This window comes from Penicillium robsamsonii (assembly GCF_028829455.1).
Source record: "Penicillium robsamsonii strain IBT 29466 chromosome Unknown utg000006l_segment0_segment0, whole genome shotgun sequence".
Lineage (NCBI taxonomy): Eukaryota > Fungi > Ascomycota > Eurotiomycetes > Eurotiales > Aspergillaceae > Penicillium > Penicillium robsamsonii.
The window spans coordinates 46,958-64,565 of NW_026643224.1; the positions used below are offsets into that span (position 1 = coordinate 46,958).

The 17,608-nt window shown below is 48.4% G+C and overlaps 7 protein-coding genes across 7 annotated transcripts; 2 read left to right on the top strand and 5 right to left on the bottom strand.

The window, feature by feature from the left end:
* Positions 1–369: 369 nt before the first annotated feature.
* Positions 370–3,866, bottom strand: N7447_009729 (DNA-directed DNA polymerase gamma MIP1; the record flags this gene model as incomplete). The annotated part of the gene is made up of 2 exons (XM_057233991.1): positions 370–3,623; positions 3,689–3,866. The coding sequence occupies 2 exons, from the start codon at positions 3,864–3,866 to the stop codon at positions 370–372; spliced, it is 3,432 nt and encodes a 1,143-aa protein (XP_057081275.1).
* A 686-nt stretch (positions 3,867–4,552) lies between these two features.
* Positions 4,553–5,245, top strand: N7447_009730 (uncharacterized protein; the record flags this gene model as incomplete). The annotated part of the gene is made up of 1 exon (XM_057233992.1): positions 4,553–5,245. The coding sequence occupies one exon, from the start codon at positions 4,553–4,555 to the stop codon at positions 5,243–5,245; it is 693 nt and encodes a 230-aa protein (XP_057081276.1).
* A 245-nt stretch (positions 5,246–5,490) lies between these two features.
* Positions 5,491–7,098, bottom strand: N7447_009731 (LPPG:FO 2-phospho-L-lactate transferase CofD/UPF0052; the record flags this gene model as incomplete). The annotated part of the gene is made up of 2 exons (XM_057233993.1): positions 5,491–6,854; positions 6,909–7,098. The coding sequence occupies 2 exons, from the start codon at positions 7,096–7,098 to the stop codon at positions 5,491–5,493; spliced, it is 1,554 nt and encodes a 517-aa protein (XP_057081277.1).
* Positions 7,099–8,776: 1,678 nt separating this feature from the next.
* Positions 8,777–10,396, bottom strand: N7447_009732 (uncharacterized protein; the record flags this gene model as incomplete). Its single annotated transcript, XM_057233994.1, has 8 exons — positions 8,777–9,109; positions 9,163–9,419; positions 9,471–9,621; positions 9,717–9,816; positions 9,911–10,028; positions 10,092–10,097; positions 10,164–10,231; positions 10,308–10,396. 8 exons carry the CDS (start codon positions 10,394–10,396, stop codon positions 8,777–8,779), a joined length of 1,122 nt encoding a protein of 373 aa, XP_057081278.1.
* Positions 10,397–11,017: 621 nt separating this feature from the next.
* N7447_009733 (N-terminal protein methyltransferase) lies at positions 11,018–11,728 on the top strand (the record flags this gene model as incomplete). The annotated part of the gene is made up of 1 exon (XM_057233995.1): positions 11,018–11,728. One exon carries the CDS (start codon positions 11,018–11,020, stop codon positions 11,726–11,728), a length of 711 nt encoding a protein of 236 aa, XP_057081279.1.
* Positions 11,729–11,978: 250 nt separating this feature from the next.
* N7447_009734 (putative zinc metallopeptidase) lies at positions 11,979–13,388 on the bottom strand (the record flags this gene model as incomplete). The annotated part of the gene is made up of 1 exon (XM_057233996.1): positions 11,979–13,388. One exon carries the CDS (start codon positions 13,386–13,388, stop codon positions 11,979–11,981), a length of 1,410 nt encoding a protein of 469 aa, XP_057081280.1.
* A 526-nt stretch (positions 13,389–13,914) lies between these two features.
* On the bottom strand, positions 13,915–16,939 carry N7447_009735 (Phytanoyl-CoA dioxygenase; the record flags this gene model as incomplete). The annotated part of the gene is made up of 4 exons (XM_057233997.1): positions 13,915–14,506; positions 14,687–15,526; positions 15,585–15,668; positions 15,933–16,939. 4 exons carry the CDS (start codon positions 16,937–16,939, stop codon positions 13,915–13,917), a joined length of 2,523 nt encoding a protein of 840 aa, XP_057081281.1.
* Between the last annotated feature and the right edge of the window lie 669 nt (positions 16,940–17,608).

Here is a 17,608-nt window from a genome sequence, read left to right on the forward strand (position 1 = left end):
AAGAATAGCGGGCAGGAAAAAACAGGAGAAACAGGGGTGCAGGGGTTCAGGTGGAGTACCCCGGGTAGTAGCTTATCTTATTTAAGGGAGACACAGCCTCGAAGTACTCTACTTCATACATGCAAATATGCATATGTAGGATATTTAGGGAATTCATTAAGATTGATTCATACAAATACATATGCACGGTTTCCATTCCATCACATCACTATGCACCACATAGTAACGCCGTCCCAATGCTGGCTTCCAATCACTCCAGATATAACATCCACAATAGTCAAACAAGATGGGAAAGTAAATAATTACAGAAAAAATAGGTCAAAGATAATACAAAGAGAATGAGTTCAAAAAAGAAAGGGGTGGACAGCATTATGCTCGGGCTGTTGCCCGTGGTTTCCAGGAAGGACGCTGGAATCCCATTTGAGGCGGCTTGTTCCCATGAGAGCTAGGTCTGGGGGGGCTGTAGAAGTCGGGGTAGAGGCCTGATTCCATGTCCATCAGAACCGCCCGCTGGGGCTTTGCTGAGGTCCAATTGGTAGATTTACCTTTTGGTTTGGTAGAAGGGGTGGAAGGGCTAGAAGCGCTGGGGCTAGTAGCTGCCCGCGTCTTCTCTTTGATGATATCGCGGAGCTCCTTGTCATCCTTGGTGATTTGGGCTTTGATGAAATCAATGTCGTTGGAAGCTTGGAAGGCGGACATGACCGACTCCCGTGGGGTGTATAGGTATTTTTCGGGGTTTGGAGGGCACTGGGGTGTGATGGAAGGGTCCAAGAACGCTTCCTGGTTCTTGTCCAAGAGCTGATTGATATCCAGCGTTTCACCATGAGGAATTTTGTGGGGGTGCGAAGGTGTCACGCAGTCCATGTCGACTTCTTTGCGAAGGACATGGTCAATGTCGACGGCTGAGAAGTAGGCACATGATTGGGGAAGATCATCAATCCCTACTTGCTGCGAAAATAAGGCACGAGTCCAAACATTGGTAATCTGCAAAGCCATTGCAGCGCGGTACCTATCCTCATCTTTGACAATATAGCGAATTTCATCGTGAACAGTGATGGCCAAGCGGGCTTGTATGTTGAACTGGCGGATGAGATAGTCCATGCCTACGATCAAGAGGTGAAGATAATCGACACCCGACGACTGAATGGCCCAATTGATTCGGGATGTCATGAAGCTGCCTTTGTTGATGAAACGTCGCATGAGCGCCTCGGTGATTCCAGCACCCAAAGCAGGGGTTCTAGGACGTTCCTGATCCGCGAACTCTTCAAGTTTATTGAACACGAAGGATTCAGTGCCACCTCGCCAGAATGGCGTCTCACTCAAGAGGCGGCGGGAGGTCCGCGTTCCCTTGGTCTCCTTGTATAGGTTTTTAGCAGTGTCTTGTGTCTGCTTTTCAGTCAAAGAGGGGTTGAATTGGCGAAGTAAAGTAGCGGCGAACTTGACGCCTGCACCGTAGATTCGGCCGTAGTTGAAGACCTTCGCATCATTACGCGAGATTCCAAGAATGGACGCACTTCGTGAGTGAAGATCCGTCCCCTCAGCTTTGGACCCTTCTAAGCACATGAAGCCAATTGCGTTTCCTCCATGAATCTGGAATGAGGCATCGCCGACAAGACTTGCAATCCATAATTCTTGGGAGTCGACATCAGCCCCAACGAAGGAGTAGCCTGGTGGTGCTTTGATCATAGCTTTCAGCTCTGACCCCACGCGGTTAGCCTTCGCGTTACTTGCAGTCAGCCAAGTATTTTCCACGGCACGCCGAGTGATGGTTCCCATAGGAATGACTTGAGGCAGAATGAATCCGACACGATTATCGCTTGCTTCACGTTTCCCTCCGCGCTTTTGCACCTGATCTTCATAGACCACGATTTGACCCCTGATTCGATCTCGGGCGCTGATCCAATAGGAGCATGAGGCATTCATATCCAGCGCTTGTTTGGCAAGTTCATACTGAGATGACAGTATCCCGCGCTCGAAATACTGCATATACCCTTTGCCAAGTGGATTGGTACATCTGGCCTGTGGGCCGTCTTTGTGGGGGATTTTGAAGTATGTGCCTTTTCTATCGTCTCGCAACCCGGCGTTCTTCTCCTCGGCCATATCGCAGATGACGACTGGCTGATTCTCATACTGTTTGACCTGATCACGGGGAACGCGGAAAGTCCATCCGTGCAGGTCTGACCAAACAAGAGGGTAGCTGTCCCATGACAGTTTGAGCAAAATAGGTGCAATGCGAGTTCGCACCGTCAAATTTATCTCTGCAGCGTTTGAGGTAAACAGGTCCTTGTACCACTTCGGCATTCCTGGCTTCTTTTGTCTAGCGGCAGGCCGAGGAGGATCGCCCTTTTTCTTTCCTTTCACCATTTTGATCTCTTGGCCGGACCAGTCCAGCTGCTGTAGCCAAGGATCATTCGTGTAAATGTTTGATTGATCTTTGCACTTCAATGCCTCGTCACATAGTGCTAGCAATTTACTTTGGACGTCATCAAGTCGCTTATGATATGTTTCCTCTGCGCTGGAAATGTATTCCTCCCAGGATTCGTTAACCGGCAAAATAACAGAGGACAAGTGTCGAAGAGCGCCGAAACTGACAGGATGCGGGCAAGTCTCGAGATAGTTGGGGAAAACTTTCCGGTAGACACGGTGGGTAATGGCAACATCGGCGGCACAATAGTCGAGAAGTTCCTCTAGTCTAGCCAGGATAGAGTCACGATCAAGTTCACCGAAGAGATCTCTCTGCGCCTTATCAATGGTGACATCACAGTGGAATTTAGCTACATCACGCAGGGAGTTCACCGAACTTCGTCCAACCCAAAGCTCTTCCTCTTCTTCCCTCAACATGTTGTTTTCGAGAAGTGCGGCAAGCTCCACGGAATCGTGCTCATTCGAGATTTTATCTCTCAAGTCCTGATTTTTCTTGTGGCGCATCCAGGTTGGTCTTTGCTGTGAACACATGCCGTTTACCGCCACGTGAAGTGACATTGTGTCAACAAAGAAGTTTCGAGACTGCTGCATGTCATATTCCTCAAGGACTCGGGCTCGATCGTAACCAATATTGTGGCCAACCACGATGCGGGGTTGAGTAGGGTCTCCCAAGGGTATCAGCTGTATTTTATTCTTTGACTCACCCAACAGCCACGGTGATAGCCACGCATACCATGCTGTCGGGCTTACCGCGCAAGCCATGACTGCGAATGAATTATTCTTGTACATGACTTCGGTGTCGAATGTTAACATTGATTCATTAGGGGCATCGACGGGCTCAGAAGTGCCATCAGTATGGTATTTCGTCCATCCACTGCGTTTGACCCATTTGCGTGGTTTGGCCGGACAATTGAGAGCCGCATATGATTTGGCGTATGTCAGGTAAGGTTCGGAAGAATCCATTCCGAGTTTGTAGAAATGCTCGTCCAATGTTTGCCCCTTGAGAGCAGGAAGATCGAATGCGACAGGATCGGCGCCATTTTGAGATTTGCCCAGTAGCTCGTGTCTAGCTAAATGATCCTTCGAAAGTGCGACTAGTTCTGGGTCCGGGATGCGACCTTTATTTGGGAAAACTTGCGCATGGACATGGTCGCTTAGCTGTTGGACCCCGATGTCGTTGAATCTAGATGAGGAAGGGACTGTGCGAGGTCAGTAATTGCGATTTTGTTTTTGTATCGAAAAGTGCGAAAGACAGGGCACCCACCAGAGAGCGATCGTGTAGTAGTAGTATTGTCGGTGGAAGTAGAGGAAAGTCTTGCATGACTTCTATGTAACTGGTGCCATGATGGCAGCTTAACCAAGAGCGGCGAGCTCAGTCGCGAGAAACTCCTCGCGGCACCCCTGGAACAAGGAATGCAGGACGACTTCCAAGATAACATCATAAAAATAATAATTTAGCAGTGTTATGTCATGGTAGAAGTGTGGCCACAGCCGTGAGGCTGCACTAGTAGCCCGAAGAAAATGCTAAAAAAAGAAGTATTGAAGATGGACGTTTCCATATCATTGCCTATCGCGATATCTCAGATCTGGGCGTCATGCAGACCGGAATATTGTTTCCCCAAAGCTCTTGACCGCCTTCTACTTAGAGACAAACGCATTATGTGAAGAAATTCTGTCATTATGGGTGGAGCATGATCACGTGGCATCGTATACATCCTGTCGGTACGGAGTATACAATTTTCCGATTAAAACCCCTCTATTACACGCTGACCGCCTTGTAATTAGCAGACGGCAATACATAGTGGGCTTATCTGATGCATTATCACCACATGACCTGTTCGATAAGACGCATTTGTCATTGTCGCCATCACCGGCTTTGATAGCTGAGGAGGCCTCCCATTCTGCTATATTCTTCTGCTCAAACTTATGATAGCTGTCTTAAGCTCCGACTAAATCTTTTGAAATTTGGAGACTCTTCGTCGCCCAACAGTTCTAGATCGCCTCACGTCCTTCCCACATGGCAGCACAGAGCTGCAGATGACTTTCCTTTCCAACTCCACACTATTTTCACGTTCAACACCGAGACAACTCACTTAGAAAGAGTCCCACATATTTCCAGTCTGTCACAATGAGCCGAAACAGCCCCGAGGTTGTCGACCTGACAACCAGAGCAAGGTCACCAACTAGAGCACCCCGACAAAATCCTATATCTTTATCCTCCTCCCCACCTGGCGCATCGGACCACGCATCCTCTTCCCAACATGCACAGTTACATTCTCCCCGCGGTGTCAAGCGCCGTCGAAATTGGAGCGACGAGCACGGCACATCCTCTTCGACTCTCTCCGAAGACGAGCCCATCGAAACGATCGATATGACGGACGACTCGGGCGCAGGCGCACTTGCTCGGGCAGTGGCCAAACAGAGGGAGGCTGCCGCGAAAGCACAGGCAGAAGAAGAGAGAAATGCAAATCTATCCGCTATACTCGCTTACAAATGTCCCATTTGCATGGAGACGCCTGTGGACGCAACGAGCACCTCATGCGGTGTGTTCTTGATTCTCCACTATACAGGATTTGAGCATGCCAGGGCTTCTACTGACTCCTCATATTTAGGACACCTCTTTTGTCACAAGTGCATCATCGATTGCTTGAAGATGAGCGAACAAACACGCGGCGGTGACTCCTCGAAACAACACAAGGGCACTTGTCCAGTGTGTCGTACGCCGATTTCTCGCAAGGAGACGCCTGGGAGGTCTAAGAATCTCATTCCGTTGTTGTTTCAAACGAGAAAGAGAGGTGATCTACCCGCACCTGGCCCATAGCGCCTTTACCTCGGATTTTCCCACGGCTCTTCAAATTTTTATTTTTCTCTCGACTCTTGCGGCATTGCGAATCGGAGCATGGGAATGGGTGGTATTTATTGGAATTTTTGCATAAGCGATTTGCGTCTGTGGTTAACGACCTGGAATTGACGAATGGAGTTCCATTTGCTATAGATTTACATGGCGCGTGGGTGTAGTTGTATCTCGATATAGATTATAGTACAGTGTTTACTTGTAACCAGATACTATTGCATATCCGTTCGGTCCCTTCTTGCGGGGTCGAGTGTATTCCGTCGACTCAGCGCACTTCCCAAAGCCCCCCGAACCATTGCATCCCCCTTCTTCCCTAACACTACCTCAATGGCCTGCACAAGGGCATTAGGATCATATTGCATCCCCAGAACGGTCTCCTTATCACCATGTTTCGCCATGATCTTTCGTCCGTAAAGACGAAGCGTTTCAATGCCCATATGTGAGAGCCGCTCACGGTCCACATGTGGCGTCCCCGGACCATCTAGATGCAAAATATGAGTCACATAGTTGGTATATGGAAGGGCTCTATAATTTCGACCATTGTCTTGCACCGAAGTCGTCGCGGGAGTGTCACTTTGATGCCGAGCATGAACAATCGGGCCGCGTCCACGGCTTTCCTCTCCAGCGCTTACAATGGCTTCCACAAAATCAGACGCGGCAAATGGTGCGGATGGAGGCCCCGTTTCTCGATCCAATGATCCGTTCAGAATGAGAATCTTGTGTCGGGCTGGACTGGAGACAATGCTTTTGCCTACGCCTCGCAGGACGATAGCGGGGATGATTGATGTGTAGAGAGATCCGATACTGTAGATAATGGCCTGGGAATCGTTTATTGCTTCCAGTACTCGCGGATTGGCGGGTGGTCGAATCTCCTGGCCGTAAGGGTTGATGTACCAGATGCGAGTGATTCTGGAACTCAAATCTTCGTTCTCGGATTTACTGAACTTGATATTTTTGTTGCGGAGAGTTGCCAGGGAGCCGGGAAGATGGTCCTCTTCATATGCTGTCGGGTCCGACAGTTCGGAATCCGTGTAATCAACATCGTCTCCATCGGCAAGAAGCAGACTCGGTCTCCTGGAGCGGGTGCTATGCTCCAGGGCCGTTGTCGCGCTTGGATGCGAGATACTGTTCTGGCCAACAATGACAGTTCCGTCTGCAAGCGATGCAGAGATATGGTGCGAGAAATTGGAGTTGATTGCTGGGATTACGCGCACCAGATCTGACGGAACGCCACAGATACTCCCGAGTAGATATATGGCACTTTCGAAGCTTCCACTGAACAGGCGGGCGGCAGTTAAGAAAAAATTTCCCACACTTGCGGATGTGAAGTCAAATGTGGATGATGGTGGTCGGGCTCGTTTCAGGATCTCCAGGTTTAGTACATTGAAGAATGAGCGTATCAACTCTTTCTTTGCGGGAGTGATAGCTGTCCATAGCTCAGATGTGCCGTCAACGATGGACTGCCATTCATTGGTTGCGATGCCTGCTTCCGCAGGCAGCCGATGGTTAAACAATGCTTTGACTGCTGACATTTCAGGATTTGCTGGCGAATCCGGAATCAAGCGTACCAATCGACCTGTCCGACATGTTAGCAAACGAGTTAGGGGAGATCCTAAAGTGTTGGGCTTACTCCGAACATCACCAATCCCAGGGCCGCCGAATATTCGAATCAACTCGGAAGAGGATCCTCCATTGTCACTGATTGGAATGATATAGCTAAGTGGACAGTTTTTGCTTTCCCGGACGGCGTTGAATACGTCGACGAGATTGTTCGCCGCGCTCCCTCCTGATATGACAACAATTCCTCTGTTGGTCGTCATGGCCAAATATTTGTTCTGCTCTCAGCACTTGGGAGGTTCGAATTCGATGCAAAGCTGATAAATGCTAATAAGTGTTCAGATATTTAGACAGATGAAATGCAAGACATTGGGGGCATGTCTGGGCCCGAACACGCAACAATGACACATTTCCATAAACGGCCACCAACACATACACCACAAAAACGGTCAACTTCACGAATAAGTAGTCGGCATTTTGCGATTAAAATGTCTTTTGCAGAATATCAGGCAGATTAAAATGGAATTACAATACACAAATTCTCTATTATTAGCTATTCATAAAGTTAGTTGACTACGTGACTCTATATAGCCGTTGATTGCCTATAGTTGTAGACAGACGAAGGCCCTAGCTGTGATTTTGACGGAAGATTTGCAATTGGGCTTTGGTATGGCACGAACAATGCTGTGGAATGTGGCATCGAAGTTATGGCGACAGTATCTTCAACCCTACCTAATCCCGACATGTTAACCCGGATCGAACGATATTTCCATGCAGACCGACAACTCCTTGAATTTAACGATATGAGACCACTAATGCCAAACAAATCGAATTGTAGATGAACAAGATCATCTCCCTTATCAATATCACTCTCTAACCAAGCAATTTATACAATCAACCGTCGCTGAGATGTCCGTATCTGTCGAACACAGCAAAACTCGGCCTTTGCACCCTGAGAACACCAGATGTATCATCATCGATCCAAACGCCGAGAAAAGTTCGTCCGAAAGATCGACCTCTATATGATGCCTTCGCTCTTCATTCATTGCCTTTTCTCCTACATGGATGGCATCGAAAGAACGAGCAGTATGTTTCCTTGTACAATAGCACAACCATGAAATATCACTTGCTCGAAGTAAATCAAAACACTTCATCTATACTCTTAGGAGCCTCTGGATACTGATCCCGGGCTACATGACCATTTTAGGAAGAGCTATCGGCCGGTGACATGATAGTGGGGGTGGTATTTTCGCTCTTACGGCGGGGATTTGAAACAATACTGCGCAATATGTGTTTTTGTGCTTCATTGACATGACGCTCTGGACGAGAAGCGTTCTGGCTCTTTCATTTACTACTACAGCTCTGGCTTCGGTTACTCGTGATGTTCGTGCGATAATGCTTGCGTGAATGTCTGGCGTTGCTTCTTTGGCGCAGTTATATGGAAGCGCGCTGTTTCCAGCGGAAGACTCGCCTACGTGTGTCGTCGGGTTTTCTGTCTTTGCTGCTACGTTTGCTGTTGGGGTTGTTTGTTTTAGGCTTGCGGATGTTTTATCCAAGCGTTGTCCATGAAAGGGTAATATGATACGCTGCATTATCTTTGATGAATATGTCCACCTGGTGTTTTGAATTGCAACTATTAGAGTCCGTAATGGAAATACTAGGAATAAATGTAGAGTTGATACAATGTATCAATTTCATGCAACCGTTTATTATAAAACCTATCCCCATTGAAAACAACCAGATATCGTCTATGTCTCCTAACTTTACATGCATGTTCTGTCCTGTCCAGACAAGACAACGTCTTTATCAAAATTTAACATAAGCATCGGATTAATTTATCCGAGCTTGGATTCGTGAAACAATAGGCCCACGCGAAATGTGCTCCGCGTGTTCCAAATTTCCGTCGATTGCTTCAGTTCGCCGATGTACGCGTGTTCGTGCTTAGTGGGTAATCTGACCAGCGGGGACGGAGGGGCCGCTACCACTGTAGAGAACGAGCAGAATGAGAGCGCATGGCACACCGATGAGGATGGCCTTGGTGCGAGCAGGGTTGCTGCGGTTGTACTCACCAACCTGGAGGCGCACATCGGTAGCAAGGCTCTGGCACTTCTCAGCACCGAGCTTGTAGTACACCAGACCAGCCAGGGCAATAGAGTAACCGAAGAACTGCTGGGCAGTGACAGGGTCGCGGAAAATGAGCATGGAGGCACCGACAAGGAGAATATCCTTGAGGATACCAGCCATGGTCAGGACAACAGCAGAAGTCTTGCCAATCTATTGGAGTGTTAGTGACGGAATTGGTTATTATTGAGATAAAGAAGACTTACCAGCAAAACAACGGAAGCGTTAAGAAGGAAAGCAACCAGTGCGTTAGCGATGAGAGTTCCGATACCGAGGCCGTAGATATCACCCATGGTAAGACGGGGAGCCTCAGCGAAGAGGGTGACGACACCGTTGGTGACGGCACAGGCCGGGGCGTAGTAGTACAGAGAGACCAAGGGGTCCATCTTGAACTCGGCGGAGCTGAGCAAACGCTGGACCATGACAAGACGAAGGGCCTCGAAGATGATACCGGCAATCTGGACTGTATAGTTGTTAGACCTTGACTGTCAAATATAGCGGAAAGATAACATACTAAGGAAGCCGACCATTTCGAACTTGATCTCGCCAAACGAGGCAATCACAACACCGACAACAATGAGCGCGACATTGCCGAGAGTCTTCAAGTTGGTAGGAGCGATTCCGAAAGCCCAGGTGGCGACAAGGGTTGCGACAGCGTTGGTGGCCTAGAAAATACGACATTAGCATCGAATCGAGTCTAGCGTTTTGAGAGAATGGCCCAAGATTGGAATTGAGGCCACAACTCGCAGTTCAGACGCACCTTAAGCATCTGGATGAAGGAAACACTCAGGTAGAGGTATGCCAAGTTACCACAGATCAGACTCAAACTGAACATGACACCAATGGGCACAATGGCACGTCTGTATTGAACAAGTCCACCGGTTAGCGATCGAGAATTCGGGTCGGACTCCAGTCGTGCTAGTTATTCCATATTGCATCATCAGGGTTGCTCACGTATAGGTGGCCGGGTTCATGGGAACCTTGTGGCGCGAGTCAAGCACAGTGGTGAAGCGGGCAAGAATCTGGGTCATCGCCGTGGCGAACACCATGTGCCATGTTGTCAAGAAGAGCGCTGGTATCTCATATCAGTATTCGACTTCTCTACGGTGAAAACTCGATTGGCGGAAGGACTCACGGAAGTCTAGAAGTAATAAAAGTTAGCAAAGTCCAAATAGGAATAGGGGATCAGAATAGAAGGGGACCATACTGAACTTGGCGCTCGCAAGAACCCACTTGTTGAACAGGATGACGCTGGAACTCAGAGCAATCCACAGGCTAAATATTCCAAGTTTTGGTTAATCCTATTTCTAGACACGGAGGCCTCCTGGACACCGAGGCCGGTGTTACGTACGCAATGTAGAAGCCGGGGTGGAGGCCGTTGTCCTTGGGGGCAGGAGAGCCGCCCTCGAGCTTGCGCTCATCCGAACGATCGTTTGCCATGGTGAACAAAAAAACAGTATAAAGGAATGACTGTGGTGAGAAAAAGTTGGGTTTGAAAGAGAGATGATAAGGGGAAAGAAATGATTTATGAACGATCGGCAGTTTACACCCAAACGGGGGACGCTACGGCACTTCCAATCAAAAGGCCGTTCCAACGGGGGTGTCGCCCCAGCTCCACGTAATCTCAGTCCCTGAATCTCAAGTTTCAGGGTACATTTGGGAGATCCTGGTCAGAGATTTTTTCTTTATCCCTGTCGATCATAGCACAGCCCAGTCTCAAACCTTTATTTCCGATCTAGCGTGTCTCTTTAGAATGATAAGCCCAATTAGAGTCAATTAAAGTCAATTGCCAAGAATACTTAGAGGAGTCATTCTTCTGAGACAAAGGGAATAAAAACAACCAATGACAATAAAGTATACATGTACATCTGACAATCGAGTCTACATCGATGTACTTGCTCCGTACACGGTACGTTGGACGTTGCAATTGCGTGATCACGTGACGGGGATAGATATAGATTTTCTCGTAATACCCTCATCAACCCAAGACATTGCCTTTTTACGGATGTTCCATAATTCCGATAAACAATTGTATAGGCCAACATTGCCAAAACTTCCAACATGACAGATTCAAACACTGCACCTGATTCCAAAATCAACCATGCCGCATCCTTGAAATACTGGAATAGTGTTCCAGCCACTACGGGCAGCATGCTCGGCGAATTCCCCTCAGTGTCACGCATTGATCTACAAGGGTCTAAAACCTTCCTAGCCAAGGTCCGCCGTTTACTACCAGGCGTCCAATCTGAGGGCAAATTCCACCAAGGTGTGGACTGTGGCGCCGGCGTCGGCCGGGTGACAGAGGGCTTCCTGAGCCATGTTTGTGAAGTGGTAGATGCGGTAGAGCCGGTAGCCAAGTTCACACAAGTGATGAAAGACAGCCAATTGAAACGAGACGGCGTCTTTGGAACTATCTACACGCGCGGCCTTGAAAATTGGACCCCGGACAAGAAATATGATTTAATCTGGGTCCAGTGGTGTGTCGGCCACCTCACGGATTCCCAACTCATTGACTATACCGCGCGGTGTCGCAAGTCGTTGAATGAAAATGGTCTTATGGTTGTCAAGGAGAACTTGTCCACCCATTTCTCTGGTCAGGATATGTACGACAGTGAGGATAGCAGTGTCACAAGGACAGATGCGAAATTCAGACAGGTCTTCGAGGCTGCTGGCATGGAGATCGTCAAGTCGGAACTTCAAAAGGGATTCCCTCAGTCTTTCAATCTCTTGCCTGTGCAGTTCTATGCCTTGCGGCCAAAGACAACCAATTAGCCCTCCGTCCCTTCTAAGGCTGAGTCTCGCATTTGCCTGATTGTTGAGGGCCGTCTTCCAGGGTCCCTGATGCCAAATTTGCATCTCGAACGGGGACTTTGACGGATGCTGCATGAATCTGAAACTTGCGATTCGCTGAAATGCGTTGATGTATATTCTTTAATCACCAATTCGCATGGATGACCCCATCCATTAACCATTATGTACATATAACCACTTTCTTAGATGGCCACTGTCGTATGAAACCAAATCAAAACTGATACAGAGCGTCTGAATCCGCAACAGCAACAGGCGAAATCTTTAGCCGTCCACCAGAAACCACATCCCGATTCAATTTCCCCGGCGGAGTCCACACAACCTCCGCAACATTTGTCCTCGGCCGAGAGACACCACACCCAGTGTCATCTCTATCATGAACCAGCAACAGGTCCGGTCGGCACCCCTGCTTCACACATAACGCCGAATGGGACAGCGAGAGCCCAATAGCCGCCCTGGATCGTGTCGAGACACATTCATAGAGTAGATCCGCATCTGCCTGACTTCCAGCCTGATAGATTCCTACACCGAGACAAGCCAACGATAATGGATCGGGTAATCCCCATGGAGTAAATGAATTGCCAACATTATTTACCCCAATCACTGCATCCAGGTTGTATTTCCGGATCATCTCAAGGACTTGTAGAGTGCCTCTCGGGCGATCTTGCGGGGATTTGCAATCCGCGTTTGTTCTGGGAGGTGACGCCATGTAAATATCGCTTGTTGGAAGGCCAACAAAGCTGACTGGGAGTTTATTTTCGTGGATTTCAGCTGTCAGCCGGGCCCATTCGTTATCCGTGAGCAGTGTCAGTCGTGTACAATGACCAAGCATGACGCGCTTGTCCGTTGAGTGAGCAGTCCAGTTTCGTTGTTTGAGGGTCTGTAAGACATGCCATACTAGGGCCTCTTTGTTTGAATCGAGGTTGTAATCGAGATGGAAGTCGACGTGTTTGTTTAGCGTCAAGGCGCGGTCAATCGCCCACTCGATGTTTTGCTTTGCAGCCTCGGGACTGGATTCGACGTATGGTGTTGTCCCAATAACATCGATTTGCGAATATTTATGAAGCGCAGTTTCCAGAAAGTCCATGTTTTGTTCTCCGTGTTCACTAGAGAGTATAGGATCTTGCGCAAAGCAGACGATTTGGATTTCGCAGGAATCTTTCCATTGAGTTTTCAACGCAATAGCAGCTTCTAAACAAATCAGCTGAACTGTATGGTCTACCTCCACAAATGCTCTCATTGCAGTGACACCTGATGCAACGGACTCAGCAAGAAGCCACTCTCCTCTTCTGATGAGATCAGAATGGCTGAATTGTTGTTTGGCCTTGGTCGTAGAGGACAAAGCCTCCTGAAATGTGCCGGCTGTAGGTAGAAATGGGGCATATGCAGGTGCGCTGTGGATAAAGGCTTTATCAAGGTGAATATGAGGGTGTGTCAGGGCTGGTAGGGCTAGAGGAGACTCGAAATCATCCTTGGTAGAGGGTTCATGAGGGGTCACAGAAGTGACTGTGCCCTGTGGAGAGTCTGCAGGGTATCCAATTTGGATATCCCAGGTGGACGGCTCCCCTGCCAGTCGAACACCATGAATGGAATTAATCTGGCTTGTCAGCTGTGGTGGAGGCATATTCTTGTGCAGGTGAAGTGTTGTCTGAGTTGAACATTTTCCCGAAGTGTCCCCGCCGCGCGTGGGGGATCGTGGGGATCACGAGCTTACTGATAGCACACCCACCGTGGACAACTTCTTTGAAATAACAATATATTCAGTAAACTTAAAATGGTAGTCTCGACGATCTCCGGCGCATTTAACTTCATATACATGCAAATGCGAAGGAACAAAATACGTATATCTACCCAAGTACAGATCGTGAGGCTCTCTACTAAGCTCCCCGAACTGATACTCGCACTTTCTGACGGATTGACTTCACCATGCTGACGACGGTATCCGCTGTTTCGCAATGCTGCGCCCAAGGTTCAATGCATTGAATTGCCTCTTTCACCAAGTCATCGAAGTCTGGAACAAGGGCCTCTAAAGTCGGTGTGGTTTTCGCAATCGAGAGAGTAAAAATAGCAGCCAACAATCTAGATGTGTAAAAATAAGTAAGTGAACTTCAGAAACCTGCCAAAAACAACCTGAAAGCAAAAATATGATCTTACGCTTGCATCCTGTGCCAGTTTGAGTGCGTTCTCTGCCGCATAAGAATCGATGATGCATAGACGAATTTGCGACAGCTGTCGACGCACTTCTTGCAATTCACGAAAACAAACTCCGGCAATGCTCCACTGCCCTGGCTGTGGGCAGCGAAAATAAGACTCGGGCGGCAGATGACGTGTTTTGTGGCATAGTACCGGGCAAGAATGTAAGTATCGTAAGGGTGATCCGCGGATATCGTATTTCCTAGGGTTGGCCGGATGGGACTTGGCAGAGAGTTAAACCAGTCCTCCAACTGACGATCGAGCTCCTCGCTGATTGTCTTAAGAGAGCTAATCGAATACTTCTGGGGGGTCGGGTTGCCCCCAGGCGTATCACTGGTGCGTTGGGGCGGAGGGCTGGATTGGAAATTCTCCTGGTTAGATCTTGCATACAGAGCACTGTGCACACGGTTGAGAAGCTTTCGAATCGAACACATTGCAAGGAAAACAAGGTGGCCGTTTCGGCTGTCTTCCGAGATTCGAGGAAAGGGCAATCTGTCGACGAGGACTTCAATGCCACTCGCAGGGAAATGAAACTCTGCGAGGTCATCACTGTGGTTTATTAGCTGGATGCGAGATAACCCCAGAGGCTAGACCCACCATTCGAGAATAAAACAACCCCAGGCAGTCCGATAGAGACTAGCTCGCTCTTCGTGCGTGTTCATGTCACGTAGTCTGTACCCAATCTGTATCAATATCATGATGGAAACAGATATTAGAGAAGACACTCACCCGGTAATCATGATCTCCACACTACAGGAAGCTTCACGAATCATTTGCCATGCTTGAATTGGGCGTCCTATGTGACGCAGATACAAAGAGCCGTAGAATAAAGCCAAAGGCAACAAGTGGTCCGCTGTAAAGGACGTTATCAACGGCCCGCTCAAGTAGTGATATGCGGAAGCGAAATATTCCATCCCACTCAGATCCTTTTCCGCTTCGATATTAAAAATCCGCCGAGGGTTCGAAGAGGCCTTTCCTAGGGCCAGAATAATGAGATAAAGTGAAGTTTGGATGCTGTTGACCTTGGTGTATGTTGAGAAAGTTTCAAAGAGCATATGTAACAACTGCGGCTCGAGAACTGGGAAGAATGGATGGACATGGTTGAGGAACTCGGTGATCAGAGGTTTGGTGACCTGGGGAAGTAGTCGGGATCTATCGATTTGTTCAAAGGTCTGGGGTATGCCTGCAACCTGGCTGCTGTTGAATGGGCGCTTGATCTCTATCTGCCTGAAGAAATCTTCAGGGTAGGTGCCAATCAAATTTCTGATTCGATCCAATGCAAACAAACTTCCTGTTGGCGTGTCGTAAAGGGGAGGAATAGTATATGTATATCCATGACTGTATGGGTTCTCCGGCGAAAAGAGGTTGAAGGATGCTTTATCGTATACATGCTGCGGCGATGGGTCCCAGTCGTATTTTGGCTGTGATGAATAGACAGGGGCAGTCGACCGATCCGGATGATCTTGGGCTACTCGGGCTGAGAGCTCGGTGATGGCGTCCTTTTGTTGCTCGATCAGGGTTTCCAGATGGGTCAAGCGAAGCAGGATTTCAGCCGGGATATCCTGCACCCTGTGGATCGTCACTATCTAGGAACCCCTTTTTTTTTTCACAAGGTGACGCTTTCTACCTGTCGCTTTCTTGATAGACACACTGAGCCCCCGCATCGGTGCAGAGGCCACATGTTGGTTTCTGGCCATCGCACTTTCGCTTCCTAGTTCCTACTTAGTGGCCGGCCAAAGAAAGGAATTAAATAACCTACCGATGCCGACAGAAATTACATGCGATTGATGCACGCTTCCGTGGATAATCCACGGGAGGGCGAGATTCAAATGATTTCATATTTGCTTGAAGATCGACGTTAAAGGCTCACTGCGGGGCACAAACAACAAAAAACACTAGCACCCTCCTTAATAATCAACTTGGATTTCTCCCCAAAAAGGAAAGTAAAATAACGAAAGGAATCATATTCATTCACCGATAGGATTTTACTCCTGCTAGTTGAAGCAATTGATCTGTATGCTCTGGGGCTTCCAATGGTACAGATCGATTGCGAGGATCGACCTTACCATCCGGGAGATACACCACTCCATCACGTTTAATTATATTCTCATGTGGCCAATGAGTCGTTGCTTGATACGACTCGAAGGCTTCTTTCTTTAGTTTCAAGCTCTCTTTCGTGGCTAGCTCAACCGGGGCATACGATGCATAAATCACCGTTCGGATCGTGTTGCTGTTGACAGTTGGTTCCCCACCCCAATGCACAGTCCGTGAATCCCACACGAGCAAGTCCCCAGGCTCTGCAAGCACCTTATGTGGTTTCATACCATGATCTTCAAACCACTGGATTTCTTCCACGGTGAAATTACGTATGTCCTTGTGCTCCCAAGTGGATGGGTCAGTCTCGGTGTCGAAGAATCCCTCGGTTGCTTTGTTGGATTTCGGGAACACCATAAGGGATCCATCCTCGGGACCCGCATGACTGAGATTGATAACGCCTTGAACACAGTGGAGCCCACGACGCATTGGGGACTGGTCCACGTGGGGCCATGGTTTTTGAGCAGGTTTGTCTTTTCGGTTTGGCAGAGTGATGTTCAACGCGTCAAACGAGACGAGCAGTTCGTCGGTGCCCCAGATCTTGGCGAAGGCATCCAAAATCTTTGGCTCCATGCGAGCGTCCCACATAAACTTCTCATGTGTGACGCAATACCCATTGAATGTGTTGATTTTGCTGTGGACAGGCAAGTTGTCCCTAGTCCATGTGGAAGGATCATCTAGGTCGAGGGCGGGGTTGAAGGATTTGAGCCAGTCCAGGGCTTTACGCTGATAGCCCCGGGCCCTCTCGGGGTCGATGGCATTCTTGATGATCGCATAGCCTTGGTTCTCAAGGTCGTCTCTCCAATCTCCGTACGGACCGCTTAGCCTAGAGTCCTCGATTAGCATTTGTATAGTAGGTGGGACAGTAGGCTCACTTGAAAGTAGCATGATTGAGAGGTGGAGTAGTGATGATCGTCATGGTCGCTGTTTCTCCCTTTGAAGCTTTAGAAGAAAGAAAAAAAAAACAAAATAATGAAGGAGTTGGCGTGTCTAAGTATGTCGGGCCATCGGCCAGCACTACGTATTCGCTGTATCAGAAGTCCAATCTGATGGCCCTTGGCGGATAAGCGGGACCCCCGCCATTTCACAGCGGAGATGTCTCAGGCGGTCCGCATAACCGCCCTCCAGTTCTGAACCAATCAACTATGACATTCAATCAGAAAAAGAAATGAACCTTGCATTCAAGGATTGGAGTATTCTCGAAATATGTTGATTACGTCGGGATCGCTCTATACTCTGGACATTTTTGGGCTGAACAGGGCCAAACTCAAAGTCTCGAGCACTCCGAGACTAATGGAAATTACGTGTAACACGTCGAAGCCATGTACGTTGTTGGCATACACCTGTATCTTCCTTGCCGGACACCTGGCAAACCCCAAAAAAGGCTTGCAGTACGAGGGTTTTTAGGGGCCACGAAAACCGGCCTAATTGGGCTAACGGCTCTGTTGTCTATATAGTACTTCCGCTGCTTTCCCACTCCACTTGTAGTAAAAATGCAAACCCCTATATACCAATCTGATATATGCATAAGTAGGATAATAGAAGTAGATAATGTAA